Raw genomic sequence first — 19,502 nt, forward strand, 5'->3', positions numbered from 1 at the left:
TATTTACCACAAATTTCTTGTTGGCTATCCCAAGATTATCATCTTTTCATTCTCACATAAATGTCAAACTTAATCAAACAAACATTAATCAAATCCAACAGAATCTCATAAGTAAAGCAAGCATCTACGGATGTATTTAGTATCTCACTCGTCTCCAAGCGTCTATTCATGATGTTTTTCTTCTACCTTATGAATTAAGCGAGAGACTGATTAGAACTAAGTGAGCTAACAAAAAATTGTAATTAATTAGTCTTGTTCCAACTAAGCGCACCCCACTCTCTAGCATTTGGAATTGGACCTAATCACACTCAACATGCCAAATATCAACATATAAGCTTTTATTTCTATTAGGGTTTGCATCTGACCAGCTTCTTTAATTGCAACGTTAAACTGCCTAGGCTCCTCCTTAACCTCATTAAATCGTTCAGATTGTCCACCTAACCCATCAATTGCCTCATTAAAACGCCTAGTGTTTTGTAGCCCACTAAGTTGTTGGCCTTCCATGTCATCACCCTTAACTTCCGCAGTAACGTTTGACCTCCGTGACTCACTACGGAGAAGCTCCTCCACCGTCGTCTCCTCCCTAAAGCTGCCATGGAATTTTAAATTCCTTTCAATCTCTGAGCCTTCCGATTCCCTTCCTAAATTACTTCCAAACTCATCATCATTAGAAGAGCTTTCCCAATCATCATTATAGCAACTTTTAACATTAATAAAAGGTTCTTCTTCAATAGCTATTTGACACATGAATTCATTAATCTTCGTACATTTTGCCCATTGAGCCTCCCTTGTTGCAGACTAAGCATGACAATACTATATAAAATATTATAATTTAAATTTTTAATGGATTTAATCTTATAAAATATATAAATTTTGGAAAATAAAATCGAATAATTTTTTTATACAAAATCAATATAGGACATTGAATAATTTAATAAAAAATGTAATATCTTTTTCTATATTTAAAAAATATCTAAATTTTTATTCCTAAAATTCCATAAATAGTTCAAACTGTATAACAAAAACATTCAATTTTAGCTCAAATGGTTTGTTGAGAAACCTACCTTCTTTGATCCATTCTACTCTCGGCAATTCCTTTGCCATCAATACATGTTTGTTCAGTTAATTCAATATATTTTTTTCATTGTTTTACGAAATAAAACTCTATTATTTAATTGTTCAACTATACATTTTGCAAAAGAATATGAGAATGTTTATTAGCATTTGTCACTTTTATCATAGTAATATTTAGTTTTTATTCACACAATTCAGTTTAGACATGAACTTTTATTTTTATTTGACCAAAATATACAGGTTCTTCTGTATTGAGGTTTTTCTATATACTGACAAATCAATTCAATATAAAATATTGAATTGATTTAATTATGAATTAAAAAATAATTTTATTATTATTTATTATTTCATGAATTCTAAAATAAATGAGTTGAATTTTATTTTCCTAATAATTCAATTTTTTAATATTTATATATTTATGTATTATTATTTAAAAATTGATGTTAAAATGAAAGTTAACAACTATATCTATTATCATTTTTCGCATGTCCTCGGATGTTAATATTATATATTTTTTCTCTTTTGTGTTAAACTTATTTATTTTTCTTAATAAATGATTCATTACAAAAGATTTTTTTGTAGTTAATGCATCACAGTTAATTACTTTTTTTTCCTAAGACGAAGAAACAATTTCCATTTTCTCTACTAGTATGATGACGAAGAATCAAATTATCACTATATTTCTTTCTTTTTCTACTTCTTCGAAGCGCAGTAAAACCCCAAGGAATTGTGGGTGTTTTCTACCAATTGGGGCCCTCCCTTCACCACCTCCATTTGGATGGTCTATATAGGATTCGCAACTACTCCTCTCACTACAGGACGTTTACCTAACCAATATTTAGATTCGACTCTAGCTAAATTTTTCTGGTTTACCCAACATTTCTCACTTGTCCAATTGTTGTCAAGCAGTTTTTGGAAATATATCAAACAGACCTCCCCAAAAGGTAATTTTAATGTGGTTGATTTCTAAGAGGTGGAATATAATAACCCAGTTGAAACGCTGTAATACATTCACTATAAGAAAATCATGAAATAGAAACCAATTTTTTTTAGAGACCAAAATAATTAGTTACAATAGGAACTAAAATAGAGACCATTTTAGAAACTAAAAAAAAATTGGTTTCTAGATTAGTTTCTATTATTTTCTATTATTGTTAAATAGTTTCTAAATTGGTATCTAATTAGCAACTAAGGTTTTAACTACCGATTATGTTCTTCATCTTTTAAAAAAGAAAGAGGTGAGTTTCCTGCAACTGTACCACAATTTCGGAAGAATTATTATTACATTAAATGAAGATGATGAATATTCCTGGCTTGATGAGATGCTTTAATGTAACTACGTAATTGTACGTAATTGTACGTAATCGTAATGGAGAAAAAAAGGTTTTGATAAAACCCTACTTGTAGAGAAAACTAAATATAATAAACTTTTATTCACTTGTATATTAAAGAGTAAAATACATGGTGTATATATAAGAGAAAGATTAAGACTTAAGACAGCTTGGATTTGAGAGTAGAGAACTGTGCGGAAGCAAGGGGTTTGGTGAATATGTCAGCAACTTGCATTGCAGAGGTAATGGACAACAGTTTGAGGAGACCAAGTTTTTCACGAACTAGGTGACAATCAATTTCGATGTGCTTGGTTCGTTCATGAAAAACTTGATTGGAAGCTATTTGAAGGGCAGATTTGTTGTCACAATGCCGGGTTGCATGCTGGGAGAGAGGAAGATGTAAATTCTGAAGGAGGTAAGACAACCATTGTAGCTCACATGTGGTGGTGGCAAGTGTCAGAGGAGCTGCGGGAGATAGTTGGCTGCTTTTTTGATTTCCATGATATTAGGGAGTCTTCTAAGTAGATGGAATATCCAGTGACAAATTTGCGTGTGGTAGGGCATGTTGCCCAGTCAGAGTCACTAAAACCACAAAGGTGAACTAGTGTGAGAAAAATATAGTCCTTCACCAGAGTGCCTTTGAGGTAACGCAAAAGACGGGAGACAGCTTGCTGATGATGAGTTGTGGGTGCAGATATGAATTGGCTTAAATTGTGGACAGCGAAGGCGATGTCTGGTCGCGTGTTGTTAAGTAAATTAGACGTCCAATGAATCTTCTGTATTGGGAAGTGGCATCAACATCGAGAGGTGAGCCTTGGTCGGGTGAGAGACGGGAGGTGTGAGTCATAGGAGTGGCCACAGGTGCAGAGTCAAGCATGCCAGTTTCTTGAAGGAGATAAGAGTATACTTGCGTTGACTTAAATGAAGACCAGTACTCTTGCGAGCAATTTCCAGTCCCAAAAAGTAAGTGAGATTACCTAAATTTTTTTTTATCTTGAAGTGATGGTGAAGGTATGCAGTAATTGTATTGATTTCCTTCGTGTCATCACCAGTTAAGACCAAGTCATCAACGTAAACAAAAATAACAGTGAGTTTATCATTATTATATTTAAGAAAAAGAAGGTGGTCAGCAACCGAGATAGAGTACTTATTTGATAAAAGAAAAGTATAAAGTTTTGCGTACGTAATTATACGTAATTGTACGTAATCGTAATGGAGAAAAAAAGGTTTTGATAAAACCCTACTTGTAGAGAAAACTAAATATAAAATAAACTTTTATTCACGTGTATATTAAAGAGTAAAATACATTATGTATATATAAGAGAAAGATTAGATCTAATTTAAAATAGAAAATTAAATATGTTAACAATTATTGTATGAAGAATCGTTAAAGAAGCTTCAGAAGAATACTAAGAGAAGTAACATTCTCTATGTCCAATTTTTGAAGAAATATTCTGAAATTTGCAATGGTACGACTAGCTAGAAAGTTCCAAGATTCAAATGACGTCATAGTCTTTGAGGGAAAAGTTTTTTTCAAACCTAATGAGGTTAGTTATTAAAATTAATTAGTATTTATTGTCTGGTTATTAATGTGTGTTTTTTATTTATTTATTTATAGACGCTCGGAAAGCTACTGGAGGTAGCATTCCCTAAACCGATGATCAATCCGCAAGAGGAATTTCAGAAGATGTTCGCCTTCAAGAATGCGATGTACCAGCAAGCAAATCTCCAGTATCTTCTAAAAAATTGCGTTGACTTAAATGAAGACCCGTACTCTTGCGAGCAATTTCCAGTCTCAAAAAGTAAGTGAGATTACCTAAATCTTTTTTATCTTGAAGTGATGGTGAAGGGATGCAGTAATTGTATTGATTTCCTTCGTGTCATCACTAGTTAAGACAAAGTCATCAACGTAAACAAGAATAACAGTGAGTTTATCATTATTATATTTAAGAAAAAGAAGGTGGTCAGCAACCGAGATAGAGTACTATTTGATAAAAGAAAAGTATAAAGTTTTGCGTACGTAATTATACGTAATTGTACGTAATCGTAACGGAGAAAAAAATGTTTTGATAAAACCCTACTTGTAGAGAAAACTAAATATAAAATAAACTTTTATTCACGTGTATATTAAAGAGTAAAATACATTATGTATATATAAGAGAAAGATTAGATCTAATTTAAAATAGAAAATTAAATATGTTAACAATTATTGTATGGAGAATCGTTAAAGAAGCTTCAGAAGAATACTAAGAGAAGTAACATTCTCTATGTCCAATTTTTGAAGAAATGTTCTGAAATTTGTAATGATACGACTAGCTAGAAAGTTCCAAGATTCAAATGACGTCACAGTCTTTGAGGGAAAAGTTTTTTTCAAACCTAATGAGGTTAGTTATTAAAATTAATTAGTATTTATTGTCTGGTTATTAATGTGTTTTTTTTTTTTACTTATAGACGTTCGGAAAGCTACTGGAGGTAGCATTCCCTAAACAATCCGCAAGAGGAATTTCAGAAGATGTTCGCCTTCAAGAATGCGATGTACCAATAAGCAAATCTCCAGTATCTTCTAAAAAAAAATTATCTATCACCAACTGGCGCCTTTACCGACCGGTCATTATGCAGAATGAGCTGATGAAAAAACTTAATTTTGACAAGATTAAGTTTGAAGATGTGAAGGAACAACATGATTAAGAATTTAAGGAGATGTTGAAACAATTGAAGGATCAATTTGATACCCAATTTGAAAATCTGTTTTTGTAGTTATCATTTTTCAATTTTTTATGCGTTGAATAATGCCATTTAAAATTATAAATTATTGTGACGTTTCGAGTTATGATGGTATTAAACAATTTAGAAGAGAAAGATAAAAAAATATAATTTTTTTTATCTATACTGATTATAAAATCAATTTTTTGCACCGATAAAATCAAACATTTTAAATTGTGTAGATTAAAACAAACCGTTTTAACTATGAGAACAAAAATGATAATTAAGCAAAAGAATTAAAAACTAAAATAAAACTTATTATATTCACGTGAATAAAAAAACTTATTTATTCTGAAGAGTGAAAAGAAGCAGGGTTATGAAGAAATTTTGGAAAACAAATGAACAAAAATTCTCTCTGAATTTATTAGATCTGAAATAGTTGCTACCGGAAATCGGAAACTGCATTAATCCAAATCGCTGCAATTAATTTAACCGTTTTCCAACCTTTCTCCTCAGATCGGAACAGATCAGATCCACAGCGTCTCGTTTCGCGGATCCACCGCCATGGATTTCATGAAGGTCTTCGATCAAACCGTTCGAGAAATGTGAGCGAGCTTCTCGATCCTTCCTTCATCCTTTTTGCATTGAGATTTTCGTTTTTTTAATGAGAAAATCAAAATCTATTTCAATATTCTATTCGAAAATGTTAGTGCGCCCTGTTCTTACGATTACGATGTTTGTTTATGCGAAAACAGAAAGAGAGAGGTGAATCTGAAGGTGCTTAAGGTTCCGGAAATCGAACAGAAGGTAACACTCTGACTGTTGTTATTTTTGTTTTCTTTGTGTGGAGTTCATTGAAAATGTTACAATTCGTGCTATTTCGATTTGAAACTCCGTTGTTAGAGAATGATTGTGGCATTGAAATCATTGCTATAGATGTTGGGAGGGTGTTTTCATGGTGCTTAAGTCAAGAATCTCTTCGCCATTATTGATGCTTGCAAGCTCATGAGTTCCTAGCCACTCGCAAAGGGAAAACTAGACTTAATATAGATTCTGCTACATACAACACTACCTATTATAAATATTTATAATTATACTCTAAAATTGGATTTTCCTAAATAAATCAATTTACTTGATAATTTTGTATTCAATCCCTCTAATTAAGACATCGTAATCTCTCACATTAATTTTTTTTTAATGTTAAATCTTTATTTATTATATATATAAATAAAAAAAATTGTGTTAAGAAAAACTCAAGGATTAAAAACACTGATTGATAATCGGTGTGATGAGTTGAATATTATGCCTCATTCTAAATAATAAACTTTAAACAATATTTTTTTAAAATAAAAAATAAAGATTATAAAAAAAGTTATGTTTAAAATTTTATCACGTAATTTTTAATATTTTAATATAAAACGTATTTATATTAGTATTGTTAGTTTATTTTTATAAATTTGATTTTTCTAATACTAATAAAACCTTAATGTTCAAATTAAATATGTGTTTCTAATGGACATAAACAAATATGTGTGTGTTTTGTGTCAGCATTGTTGTGGTTAGTGGATGGTTTTTGAAGCGTCAAATAAGGAAAGGACAATTTTTTTTTCTTATGAAATTAGTAGTCCGTAATATTTGTAAAAATGACAAATCCAAAATGAAACACGACAATGTATGCATATTACATTCTGGAAATGATAGTCTCTAACGTGTACCATAAAAGGAAAATCCATAACCATTTTAGAATACTCTTTCCATAACACATTTATGAATTTTGGATTTACCATTTTAGAAGTCAAAAAAATGTGTTTTGGAAAAAAAAAATTGTCTTCCGGATTTCCTATTCTGAAATACATTTTGCTTACCGAACACCTCCTATTTAGAGTCACCCAAAACTGTCAAGGGTAGTTTGGGTATTTCGAAATATTTTGGGATGCAGAAAGAAAAGTATAGGGGTGTAAGAAGAAACACTCGTGGAACGAAGAGAATAGAATATTGGGATCAAGTTGAAGCCCAAGGCTACAACAATGGCCCATTAAGAAGCCCGTTTAGCTGTTATTTGGGTTTTGCGCCCATTCGAATATCTGCATGCAGGAACATGACAATAAATTAAAGGCGTATACTTGATGTAAGTAAAAAATATAACTAAAGATCAAAATCAAACAAATTGCTATTTTTATACATTGACTAGTTTTAAATTGATATTTTAACACATTTTAGAAGTTACTATCCACGCTATTTTAAAAATCTTGCTGATTTGGGTTTGATTATTTTTAAAGAAATACTCATTCTTCTAATTTTGGTATAAACTAGAAAATCATTATTTCTTAAAATAAATCGAACCAAACAGCAAATACGCACTAAAAAAAGTTAGTGTATTGTACGTTTGATCTAGGGAAATAAGGGAAAGAAAAACAATACATGTTTCTTAAGTTATTTAACAAAAAATTAAATTGGTTTAAAAAAATAAAAATGAAAAACATGCATATAAAGAAACACAAATATCAGTGACAAGAAAGAGATACATGAAAAACCAAGGTTAATTAAATTATTTTATAATGAAAAACTTATTTTTCTTCTTTAATTTTTGGACTTTTTTCTTCTATAAACACCACATTAAGCCCTCCATCCTCCTATTTTATAAAATAAATGAAACAATGGAAAGATAAAAAAAAAATATTTTCCATCCCTCCTAATTATTTACATGCTACTTGAAATTTGTGTAGATGATAAGAGAAAGTTTAAAGGCATTTGAATAAAACCAAATATACTTATTTATTCAATCTAAAAACCATTGACAAAAATGAATCCCTAGCACTTAATAAAAGCAATTAATTTTGATTTTAAATAGCTCAATGAATCAATATTTGAATTCACAGGGTAATCTATACATGGTGGCCAATTTGAGTACAAAAGGCCAAACCATTCAAAGTGTACTAAAAATGGAAAAATGAAGTACCTTTCTTTTTTGTGATACATGACTTTGAAAAAGGATTGTTGCATAGAAACATGCCAAACACATAACTTTTAGTACACAACTATTCCGACATTTTCCTTGTTGGTTCCCTCGGATACAACATGGTTTCAAAACCATAGAACAATAGAAGACAACATGCTATGAGCTACTTGCAAAATCACCATTATTTTCTTTTTCTTCCTTCCCCTTTTCATTCTCTTTTCAGAAATTGATGAACTTTAAAAGTTAGATTGAATTGTAATTCTAATTTCTATATGTAATTTTTATCAGAAGTTAGAGGGAACAAATGCGAGTCAAATTGATTAGTTTGTTGTCCATGGCATGTTAGAAACGCATGCATTTCATTAGGGTTTTTTTTTTTATCACCATTTGGAGAAAAGAAAAGAAAAAAGAAGAAAGAAAAGTCTCTTTGAAGCTGATATCATTATTATATGAGGAAAATAAATGAGAACATATAATTTCTTTTTCTCTTTTTTTTTTACAGAAACCTCTGAAATTGTACATTTATTGAATGCTTAAATTAACAGGTGTTCATTTTTAAAATGGTTAATAATTAAAAGAAACGATTATTTGTTTACCTGGGATCACATATAAAAAAAAATCAATCAATGCATCAGTACTACATATATCTGATTTTCTATTTATAATATTATCATATAAGCGTATCTAAATTTATTTAAATAATTTATAAATATATGTATTCACACACTTACATTATAAATTTGTAAACATAAATATAAATATATATAAACATTTAAATTATATAAGTACACTTATTGACAACAGTTATATATTTTAAATTTACAAGTAAAATTATTCTAACATCGTTTATTTGAATTTTAATATTAAACATAAATATAGATAAATAAATAAATAAATGTCTATGTTCCCGTTATTATTAGAAAACAATTTTTTGTAAACTTAAGTTTTGTAATTATTATAAATAAATCAAAGAAACCAAACTATCTCCTACGATACGTTTTTGTCATGGTCAATTATATGTTGCTATCAATAGGTGTTTTTCAACCAAAATTCTTATTAAAGAATGACACATTCATTATATGTGAATATTCTCCTTACACTATTTGTTATTATATATTAAAAGTAACATAATATGGAGCCCTTATAGTTAAATGAAGATATCAACACAAAGCATTCACACATTTATCTACACAAACAGGTAATTACCAATATATATATATATATATATATATATATATATATATATGTGACATTCTTTTCTAGAAAAGAAAATTTGTAAAAAATAAAACACTTACAATGATGATCAATTACTCGCATTGGTTAAGTCAATTCACACAAAGTATAATAATTTTACATAATAATGATGATAATGTAATTTTTTTTATTTATAATGTAGTATAAATTTATATTATTAATATAATATTATTTATTTGGATTTTAATATTAAACATAAATATATATAAATTAAAAAATAAGAAATACGGATACACATTTTTTTTAATTAATTTAGTTAATCATATAATTTATTTTTATCTTTTAAAAATAACCTAAATATATGATCTCTATACCGTATTTAGATATTACCAAATTATTCTCTATCATAATAATAATAATAATAATATCTCATATATTATAATTTAATTTATTTTTATTGTCTAATTTAATCACTAATTGAAAACATGTACACGTATCAAAATTAACAAATTAAGAAGACGTGTTAGAGGTGAGAAAATTTGATTATATAGAAAATTTGATTATAAAAGGTGGGTGGAACAGAATAATCCGGTTGAAACGTAATGATCATACGTATATAATACATATGTTTCATATTAGGTTGTACTCTTCAACCCTTATCAGGAGTCAATGACAAATTAAAGAGTTTGACCAATGCTTTAATTCTGACATAATTGATACCTAAGTTTAAAAACTAATATCAATAACATATTTAAATATATTTTTAGTCTCTTTAAATTAGTGAGTTTTAATTTCAGTTTTTTATTTTTCTTTTTTTCATCGTATAAAATTTAAAATAATTATTTATACAAAATATATGAATTTTGATTTTAGTTTGCATAAAATATTTTCTTTAATTTGTATTTTTTAAAATTTAAAATAATTTTTTTACAGTTTCTAATATTTTTTTAATATATAGTAACAACATTTATTGTATGAATCTTGAAGCAACAAAATTCAGCATTAAATTACAACGATGATATATATATATATATATATATATATATATATATATATTAGAGATTAATTAGTGTTCTATTATATTAGAGATTAAAAAACATAGTGATTTATAATTTTATGATGGTAGTATAAATAAATTTCCTGACGTCAATTTTTCTTAGTATCACCTACAACTATTTTCAAATGTATTGAGGAAGAAAAGATAGAGAAGAGCAAATCCATAAAAGGTAACAAACAAGCATATATGTCCCATCACATCTAATAAATTAGCTCACAACAAATGATCCCAAACCCAAGAGTCAAAAATTCGTATCCAAACCCTCCCATCATAGCCTTTTGCTTCACCATCTGCTGTATTGGATTAACTATTGATTGATTGGATGATCCCATCATTGTTAATTTTGCCATCTATAAATCATAATCAAAATGGCATAAACATCAAAATGGATGTAGTAATGAATGATAGTAGGAGAAAAAAACAAGCTCCCGTCACGCAAATGAACAAAGTGATCATGGTATATTAGACACCTCATATTCTGCCAAAAAATATAATTAAACATTCCACAAGCTTACAAGATCATCAAGACAAAGCAAATCCCCGTTACTCCCAAATTAGGACAAGCATTTCTCTTTATCATCACAGTTATCATAGTTAAGATTGCACTAAACACCACTCAACTGAAAATGCAGTCACATACAATTCAATGTCAATTTCTTATCAATCAATGTGGGTTGGTTGACGATGCATTCATCTAGGTTTGAGGAGGCAACTTCATGAAGAAAATGTGGGTCCGTTCCAGTTTCTAAAGAGTTGGCAATAATTGGGTTTTGCAATGGTGGTGCAGTGTCCATCTTTTTGGCTTCAAAATATGGAAATTTATTTTTGAAAAAATGTACATCACGAGAGACAAAGAAAATTTCTGTTTCCAAATCAAATAATTTCCATCCTTTTTGGCCATATGGATACCCGACAAACACACATTTTCGGCTACGACTATCAAATTTATCCCGCTGTCTATTTTGATTATGAGCATAACATAATGAACCAAATACTCGTAAGTGCGCGTAGCTGGGTACACATCCATGGATCACTTCATAAGGGGTTTTTCCTTTTAGAATGGAGGATGGTGTGAGATTGATTAAGTAGCCTGCAGTCAAAACGCATTCCCCCAAAATTTAATGGGAAGATTGCCTTGAAACCGTAATGACCGAGCAACATTCAAAATATGCCGATGCTTGCGTTCGACGCGTCCATTTTGTTGCGGGGTCCCGACACAGGAAGTTTAGTGAATGATACCTTGTTGCATGAAATAGTGTTTTAGACACATGAATTCGGTTCCATTGTCAGAGCGAACCATTTTAACACATTTGTTGTATTGCCTCTCAACGAGTGTGAAATTTTTTTTCAAAGTCACTGATACCTCTGTTTTTTCTTTTAACAAATAGATCCAAACTGCCCGTGAACAATCATCCACAATTGTCAAAAAATATGAAGCACCACAGGATAAAGGAGTTTTATAAGGACCCCATAAGTCACAATGAATTAAATCAAAAATATTCAAAGCTTGATGCGCACTTAAGAAAAACTTATCTCTCGTTTGTTTCGATTTTTCACAAACTTCACAAACTGTATTCAACTCATCACGAGTACATTTCCCACTTATATCAGGAAGCATTTGCACAATCTGAAATGACGGATGTCCTAATCTTTGGTGCCAAAGTGCTAGTTGATTTTCCATCTTGACATGACATGCTTGAGTCTTCCTTACCCCCACGATACCAATAAAGCCCATCTTTCCGTTCACCTGCTCCAATCAGCGTCCTCGAAGTGCGGTCTTGTATAATACACAATTTATCAGTGAACACAATTTTCTTCATCCGTCAATTGAGGTACTGAAAGTAAATTGCATTTTAATTTGGGAACATAAAGGACATTTTTCAATTCAAGTCCTTCTTCAAGAGTCACTGTTCCCTATTCGCAAGCTAGAACACGTTCACCATCGGGTAACCCTACGGGGCACCTTTGTATAGTTTCCTTTTCACTCAAATTTTCCAGTGACCCGGTCATATGGTTTGATGCCCCACTGTCAATAATCCACAAATCCCAAATGCTCTTACCAGTCATTTTCTCTGATTCATTTGATTTTTGTTTGCTGATCATATCAACCAGTACCTTCCATTGTTCATTGGTCAGACCTGCCATCTCAAGTTTCTTGTCGTCATTGTTGGCTTGACTGTTGCTTCCACTAGCGTGTGCCACATTTGCACGTGTCGGGTTACCTTTGTTTCGCATCCTTTGGCGTCCCCTGCCGTTCCATTTGCCTTCACTTTTTGGTCTGTCACCCCACCATTCGGGATATCCGATCAATTGGAAGCATCCCTTCATGTCATGACCATTTTTACCGCAATGACTGCACGTCATTAATTTTTCTACCATATCTCCACGCCCTTTTTCTTTGTAGTTGGCCTGCATCGCGAGACCCACGACCAACCCCCTTTCTTCCGTTGATTTGGCCATCATTCTCAGTCTTTCTTCTTGTACCAACATAGCATATACGCGGTTCAGAGACGGCAATGGATCTGAGGCCAGAATGTTTGATCTTACTGTCCCGTAGCTTGCGTCATCCAACCCCATAAGGAGTTGATGAACCTTCTCCTCCTCCCTTCGTTTTTTCAACTGAGCACCAATCCCACACTTGCATCCACCACACGTACAAGAAATTTTGTCACTGTTAGCAAGCTCATCCCAAAGGACCTTCAATTTTCCAAAGTAAGTTGCCACCACCATTCCCTCCTGCTTGCATCTTGACAAGTCCGACCTTAGTTGTTGAATTCTAGGTCCATTCACGACCAATAATCTTTCTTTAATGTCTTCCCACAAGTTATGTGCAGTCTCAGCATATGCTACTGTGGATCGTAAGCTTGGTTCAATGGTGTTTAGAATCCAAGATACAATCATGGACTGCACGGTCCACCAATCTTCAAGGTTGGGTGCCTCATCCTCTGGTTGGATATGCGTTCCATCAATGAAGCCCCATTTTCTCCGGGCACGAAGCGAGATCTTTACTGCTCTTGCCCATTCGTCGTAATTTTCTCCGCGCAATTGGACTTGCGTGATTATGTTTTCGGGATTGTCACTCGCGTTGAGATCATATGACGAGTAGGTCTTCTTAGCACCTCCTCCTTCGTGCTGCTTTGTTGGCATTATTCCTTTCTGGTGCATCTGCCATGGTTGTGTACCGTTGCCTTTGCTTTGTGTTTGTCGAGTATCAGAGTTTTGTGCTCTGATACTCTCTGTTTTATTCAATCTGTCCTTCATCTATAGCAATGATACATATATATAACCATAGCATTAGAACCGTAAAGAACCGTACAGATTCTTTTTCTCCCATAACATCTGTAATTAAGACTAATTATAGACCCATTAATAGTGATTATATTCCTATAATTAAGTCTAATTATAGACTCATTAATAGTGATTATATTCCTGTAATTAAGTCTAATAATGATTTTGTCCGGTAATAGGAAAAAATTTTCTCAAACCCAATGAGGTTAGTTATTAAAATTAATTAGTATTTATTGTCTGGTTATTAATGTGTTGGTTTTTTTTTATTTGTAGACGTTCGGAAAGATACTGGAGGTTTTAGCCCCTAAACCGATGATCAATCCACAAAAGGAATTTCAGAAGATGTTGACCTTGATGAATACAATATACCAGCAAGCAAATCTCCAGTATCAACTTGAAAAAAATATGGACTAATATAAAATTATGGACTGATATATTTCCTGTACTTGCATACTGGCTATGCCACTCTTGAATGGGTGGAAATCTTAGGTTTATTGTTTCTTTCGGATGTTTATGTGCTTCTCCTTTTTTTTATTCTCCTTTAGGACTAAAAAATTTTTATCTATTACCAAATGGCGCCTTTACCGGTCATTATGCAGAATGAGCTGATGAAAGAACTTAATTTTGACAAGATTAAGTTTGAAGATTTGAAGAAGCAACATGATTACGAATTTAGGAAGGTCTTGAAACTATTGAAGGATCAATTTGATACCCAATTTTAAGTGTATTTCATTCCAGGTTTAATATTGTATGTGTTTTTGGTACGATTTAATATATATTACGTTGCCGTTTGAATTTTATTTTTTATAATTTTAATGTATTTAGCGATTAAAATTATAATTTATTTATTTTAAGTCAGAGACACGTACAAAATGCAAATGATCTTTTAACTATGAGAACAAGAATGATAATTAAGCAAAAGAATTAAAAACTAAAATAAAACTTATTATATTCACGTAAATAAAAAAACTTATTTATTCTGAAGAGTGAAAAGAAGCAGGGTTATGAAGAAATTTTGGAAAACAAATGAACAAAAATTCTCTCTGAATTTATTAGATCTGAAATAGTTGCTACCGGAAATCGGAAACTGCATTAATCCAAATCGCTGCAATTAATTTAACCGTTTTCCAACCTTTCTCTTCAGATCGGAAAAGATCAGATCCACAGCGTCTCGTTTCGCGGATCCACCACCATGGATTTCATGAAGGTCTTCGATCAAACCGTTCGAGAAATGTGAGCGAGCTTCTCGATCCTTCCTTCATCCTTTTTGCATTGAGATTTTCGTTTTTTTAATAAGAAAAATTTCTTGATCATAAAACCGCTAATGTATGCACTAATTTTGTTCAGAGTAAGGACAATGCTCTGACTACTTTTGTTAAACCTCTTATTGAAAAATATGTTGCTGCTACGTGTGCTGATTTTAGTGATAATGATGATGCTCATGCTGATGCTTTTGGAATTTCTACTGTGAAAACTGCTTTATTACAGCAGCTGCTACATCCAGCTTCTGTCAAACAAATTGATGATACTCACAGTGAAGCTGCTGTCATATATGTTCGTGAAACACATGCTGATTTTGGTGCTACCCTGATATGAACCTGCTATATTTCATGGAAAACATGCTCAATACATATGTTTATTAAGACTAAGAGAGTTGTTGATCATGAGATCAATATGTTTCAATACTCATTTCCACCTTTTGTTTTTAGTATAGTTTTCATATTTTTTTCTATTCGATGAAGGGTGTACGAAAGTAGGGTTTGGTACTTTTTCAATTAAGAGTAAAATTGTCTTTTCAAAATAAGCATAGGGGTGTAGGAAGAAAAACCCTGGTATTAAAAGCACATTTATTAATGGGCTTTGGGGGCTATGATCTAGAATAAAACAAGGTAATTGCTTCCTCCACCCAACAAATTTAAGGCTGTTTCTTCCCGCACCTAACAAATGTCTTCCTCCAGCTCATCATTTTCAAAGAAGATTGTTTTACCTCTTTTAAAATGATTTTCAGATTCTTCTTTCCAGAATATTTTCAGAACATATTTTTTATAACACGTTTTATTAATTTTGAATTTACCAATTTGAAAATAAAAAAAATATGTTTTGGAATAGATATTTTAGAATGATTTTTTGTATTTTTAATTTCTTATTTCGGAAATATCTCTGTTTACGAAATTTCTATTCTAAAAACATTTTTTGTTGATAAAATCCCTATTCCAGAATCAGTTAAAACTCTGAAAGGATAATTTTGATATTTCAAAAATATAGGGGTGCGGAAAGAAATATGGAAGAATAAAGAAAGAAACTCCCCAAATTTAAACCTACACTCTAAAATTGATATTCTACAATATATTTTTCGATTTAGACTTCTGAAACACTTTTTCAGATTTCAGAATTCTTTTTTCATATTTCTGAACTTTGTTTTCCTATTCGCAAAACATTCTCTACTATTTAGTATGATGACGAATAATCAAATTATCACTATATTTTTTTCTTTTTTTACTTCTTTTCAAGTGCAGAAAAACTATAAAGAAGTTGTGGTTTTTCTATCAATTGGGGTCCTCCCTTCACCACCTCCATGTGGATGTTTTCTTGTTTACCCCAATATTTCCCTCTTGTCCAATTGTTGCCAAACAGTTTTTGGATATCAAGTAAACCTTCTTATAAGGTAATTTTAATGTGGCTGATTTCTATAATCCGATTGAAACGTAATGATCATACGTCTGTAATACATTGTATGTTCCATATTAGGTTGTACTCTTCTACCCTTTATCCGGAGTCGATGACAAATTAAAGAGTTTGACCAATGCTTTAATTCTGACATAATTGATACCTAAGTTTAAAAACTAATATCAATAACATATTTAAATATATTTTTAGTCTCTAAATTAGTGAGTTTCGATTTCAGTTTTTTATTTTTCTTTTTTTTATCGTATAAAATTTAAAATCATTATTTATAAATCTTACAAAATATATCAATTTTGATTTTAGTTTGTATAAAATATTTTCTTTAATTTGTATTTTTTTAAAATTTTAAATAACTTTTTACAGTTTCTAATACTTTTTTAATATATAGTAACAACATTTATTGTATGAATCTTGAAGCAACAAAATTCAGCATTAAATTACAACGATGATATATATATATATATTTTGTGATGATTATTTAACTTTTCACTTAAGACATTAATTAGTGTTCTATTATATTAGAGATTAAAAAACATAGTGATTTATAATTTTATGATGGTAGTATAAATAAATTTCTTGACGTCAATTTTTCTTAGTATCACCTACAACTATTTTTAAATGTCTCATTATTTAGTTTTTAATTTTTTTTTTATCTTAGGATCTATTCATATTGATGTAAAGGAAAATCTTATGAAACTATAATATATTATCTCCCTTAAAAAAGTCTTACTCTTTATTTAGGTATTTTATAGACAAATTTCTATAAAGAGAGTAATATTCAATAGTTTTTATTGAAAGGAAGGTTCTGTGGAGGTCTTGAGGAAGAAAAGATAGCGAAGAGCAAATCCATACAAGCTAACAAACAAGCATATATATATCCCATCACATCCTAACAATTAGATCTCTACAAATGATTCCAAACCAAAGAGTAAAAAATCCGAGTGCAAAATAAAATCCTTGGTTCCCCATCTGCTCTATTGGATTAACTATTGATTGATTGGATGATCCCATCATTGTTAATTTTGCCACCTATAAATCATAATCAAAATGGCATAACACATCAAAAATGGATGTAGTAATGAATGAACAAAGTGATCATGGTATATTAGACACCTCGTATTCTACCAAAAAATATAATTAAACATTCCACAAGCTTACAAGATCATCAAGACAAAGCAAATCCCCGTTACTCCCAAATTAGGACAAGCATTTCTCTTTATCATCACAGTTATCATAGTTAAGATTGCACTAAACACCACTCAACTGAAAATGCAGTCACATACAATTCAATGTCAATTTCTTATATGCAAGACTAAGACTCTTAGGGATTAAATTTATAATAAGACCATTAATGCAAAAAAAAAAAATACAGTGAAGAGCCAAAACAGTGATAAATAAGATGAAATATACCTCTTCTGGACGAAGGATAACATGGTTTCCAAAAAACACAACGTTTCTGGAGTGATCCAAGAGTTTTGCAAGCTCTGCACCTTTATCGGAATTCTCACACGTCTCGATGCAGATCCGCAAGAATTCAGAGTATTCAATCATAATTGCAGTAACATTTCTCAATTTCGTCATCACCTCCTTCATTAATACGGCCCTTCGAATCTTCTCCTCATGAGCGAAATTGAACGCCTCTGGGAGCTCCTGAGAATGATACATCATTCGTCGGAGAAAGTCTTCGGAACTCTCATGCGGCACAACAGGAGGCGACATGGCTTTAGAAGCGCCTTCTAACGACATCTTTGTCTTGAAATCGGTAAGAAAACGTTTGGAGATCTAAAGTTCCAGGGAGAAACTTTGTTCAATAGATGAAAGTTCATAGAAGAAAGTTCATAGAAGAAAGTTAGTTTTTCTAAATGTCGTGAAAGTAGAGATTGTGAAAATTTTTACATATAAGAATTTCCTGGAAATTTATATATATATATATAAAGGAAAAAACTTTTTTTTTAGTTAATTTGGTTAATCATATAATTTATTTTTATCTTTTAAAAATAACCTAAATATCTTATCCCTATACAATATTTAGATATTACGAAATTATTCTCTATCATAATAATAATAATAATAATAATAATAATAATAATAATATCTCATATATTATAATTTAATTTATTTTTATTGCCTAATTTAATCACTAATTGAAAACATGTACACGTATCAAAATTAACAAATTAAGAATACGTGTTAGAGGTGAGAAAATTTGATTATATAGAAAAAATCTAATATAAATCCATGTTCATTTCATTCTGCGGAAGTAGATAACTTTCTCACGCTCCTTAAAACGAACATCTTTTATAATCAGCCCATTATGCAAAAAAAAAAATACAGTGAAGAGCCAAAACAGTGTTAAATAAGATGAAAGATACCTGTTCTGGATGGAGGAGAACAGAGTTTCCCAAAACCACGACGTTTCCGGAGTGATCCAAGAGTTTTGCCATCTCTGCTACATCTTTATCGGAACTCTCATACGTCTCCCTGCAGATCCGCAACAATTCAGAATATTGAATCGTACTTGCAGCAACATTCCTCAATTTCGTCATCACCTCCTCCATTAATCCGGCCGTATCAATATTGTTCAGAAAACGGAGAATTTCTCTGTTAAGAGGAGGCGACATGGCTTTAGAAACGATGGTGAACGACATCTTTGTCTTGAAATTGTTAAGAAAACGATTGGAGAATTTGGAACATGGAGAAAGTCTCTTCAATAGATTAAATTTAAAAAAAAAAGTTAGTTTTTCTAATAGTAGTGAAAGTGGAGATTTGGTGGAAATTTATATATATATATATATATAAATAAGATGAAAGTTCACAAAAGAAAGTTAATTTTTCTAAAAATCGCGAAAAGTGGAGGATTTTGTGGAAATTAATAAAAGAAAGTTAGTTTTTCCATTGAATGTGGAGGATTTCCTGGAGATTTATATATATATAAAAAGGAAAAAACTTATTTTTTTTATAATTAATATTGTTAATCATATAATTTATTTTTATCTTTTAATTATAAGCTAAATATCTGATCCTATATAGTATTTAGATATTACCAAATTAATCTCTATAATAATAATAATATCTCATATTTAATTTATTTTTATTGCCTAATTTAATCACTAATTAAAAACATATACACGTATCAAAATTAACAAATTAAGAAGACGTGTACAGAGGAATTTGATTATATAGAAAAACTCTAATATAATTGATGTTTATT

At 30.7% G+C, this 19,502-nt stretch overlaps 1 protein-coding gene and 1 long non-coding RNA gene across 6 annotated transcripts in view; one reads left to right on the forward strand and one right to left on the reverse strand.

The window, feature by feature from the left end:
- Positions 1 to 5,476: 5,476 nt before the first annotated feature.
- Positions 5,477 to 19,502, forward strand: part of LOC137816584 (uncharacterized) — a 50,154-nt gene continuing 36,128 nt past the window's right edge. Inside the window, exons 1-3 of one of the 4 annotated variants that reach the window (XR_011081828.1) lie at positions 5,477 to 5,713; positions 5,864 to 5,915; positions 6,045 to 6,259. This is a non-coding gene — a long non-coding RNA (uncharacterized LOC137816584). Of the gene's footprint in view, positions 5,714 to 5,863; positions 6,260 to 13,879; positions 14,405 to 19,502 lie in introns of those variants that run through there. The other 3 variants (XR_016518468.1, XR_016518469.1, XR_016518465.1) reach the window with 3 other exon arrangements.
- LOC137816581 (calcium uniporter protein 3, mitochondrial) lies at positions 10,464 to 19,002 on the reverse strand. 2 transcript variants are annotated; one of them, XM_090298306.1, is made up of 3 exons: positions 18,664 to 18,986; positions 17,702 to 18,073; positions 10,464 to 10,668 (listed from the first exon to the last, which is right to left on the reverse strand). In XM_090298306.1, exons 1-3 carry the CDS (start codon positions 18,937 to 18,939, stop codon positions 10,519 to 10,521), a joined length of 798 nt encoding a protein of 265 aa, XP_090154432.1. In that variant the 5' UTR covers positions 18,940 to 18,986; the 3' UTR covers positions 10,464 to 10,518. The 2 variants fall into 2 exon arrangements, with proteins under 2 accessions (XP_090154432.1, XP_068475880.1); XM_068619779.2 differs by lacking the exon at positions 10,464 to 10,668 and adding an exon at positions 17,058 to 17,320 and having other exon boundaries at positions 18,664 to 19,002.

This window comes from Phaseolus vulgaris, chromosome 1, assembly GCF_051622355.1.
Source record: "Phaseolus vulgaris cultivar YP4 chromosome 1, ASM5162235v1, whole genome shotgun sequence".
In the NCBI taxonomy this organism is placed as follows: Eukaryota; Viridiplantae; Streptophyta; class Magnoliopsida; order Fabales; family Fabaceae; genus Phaseolus; species Phaseolus vulgaris.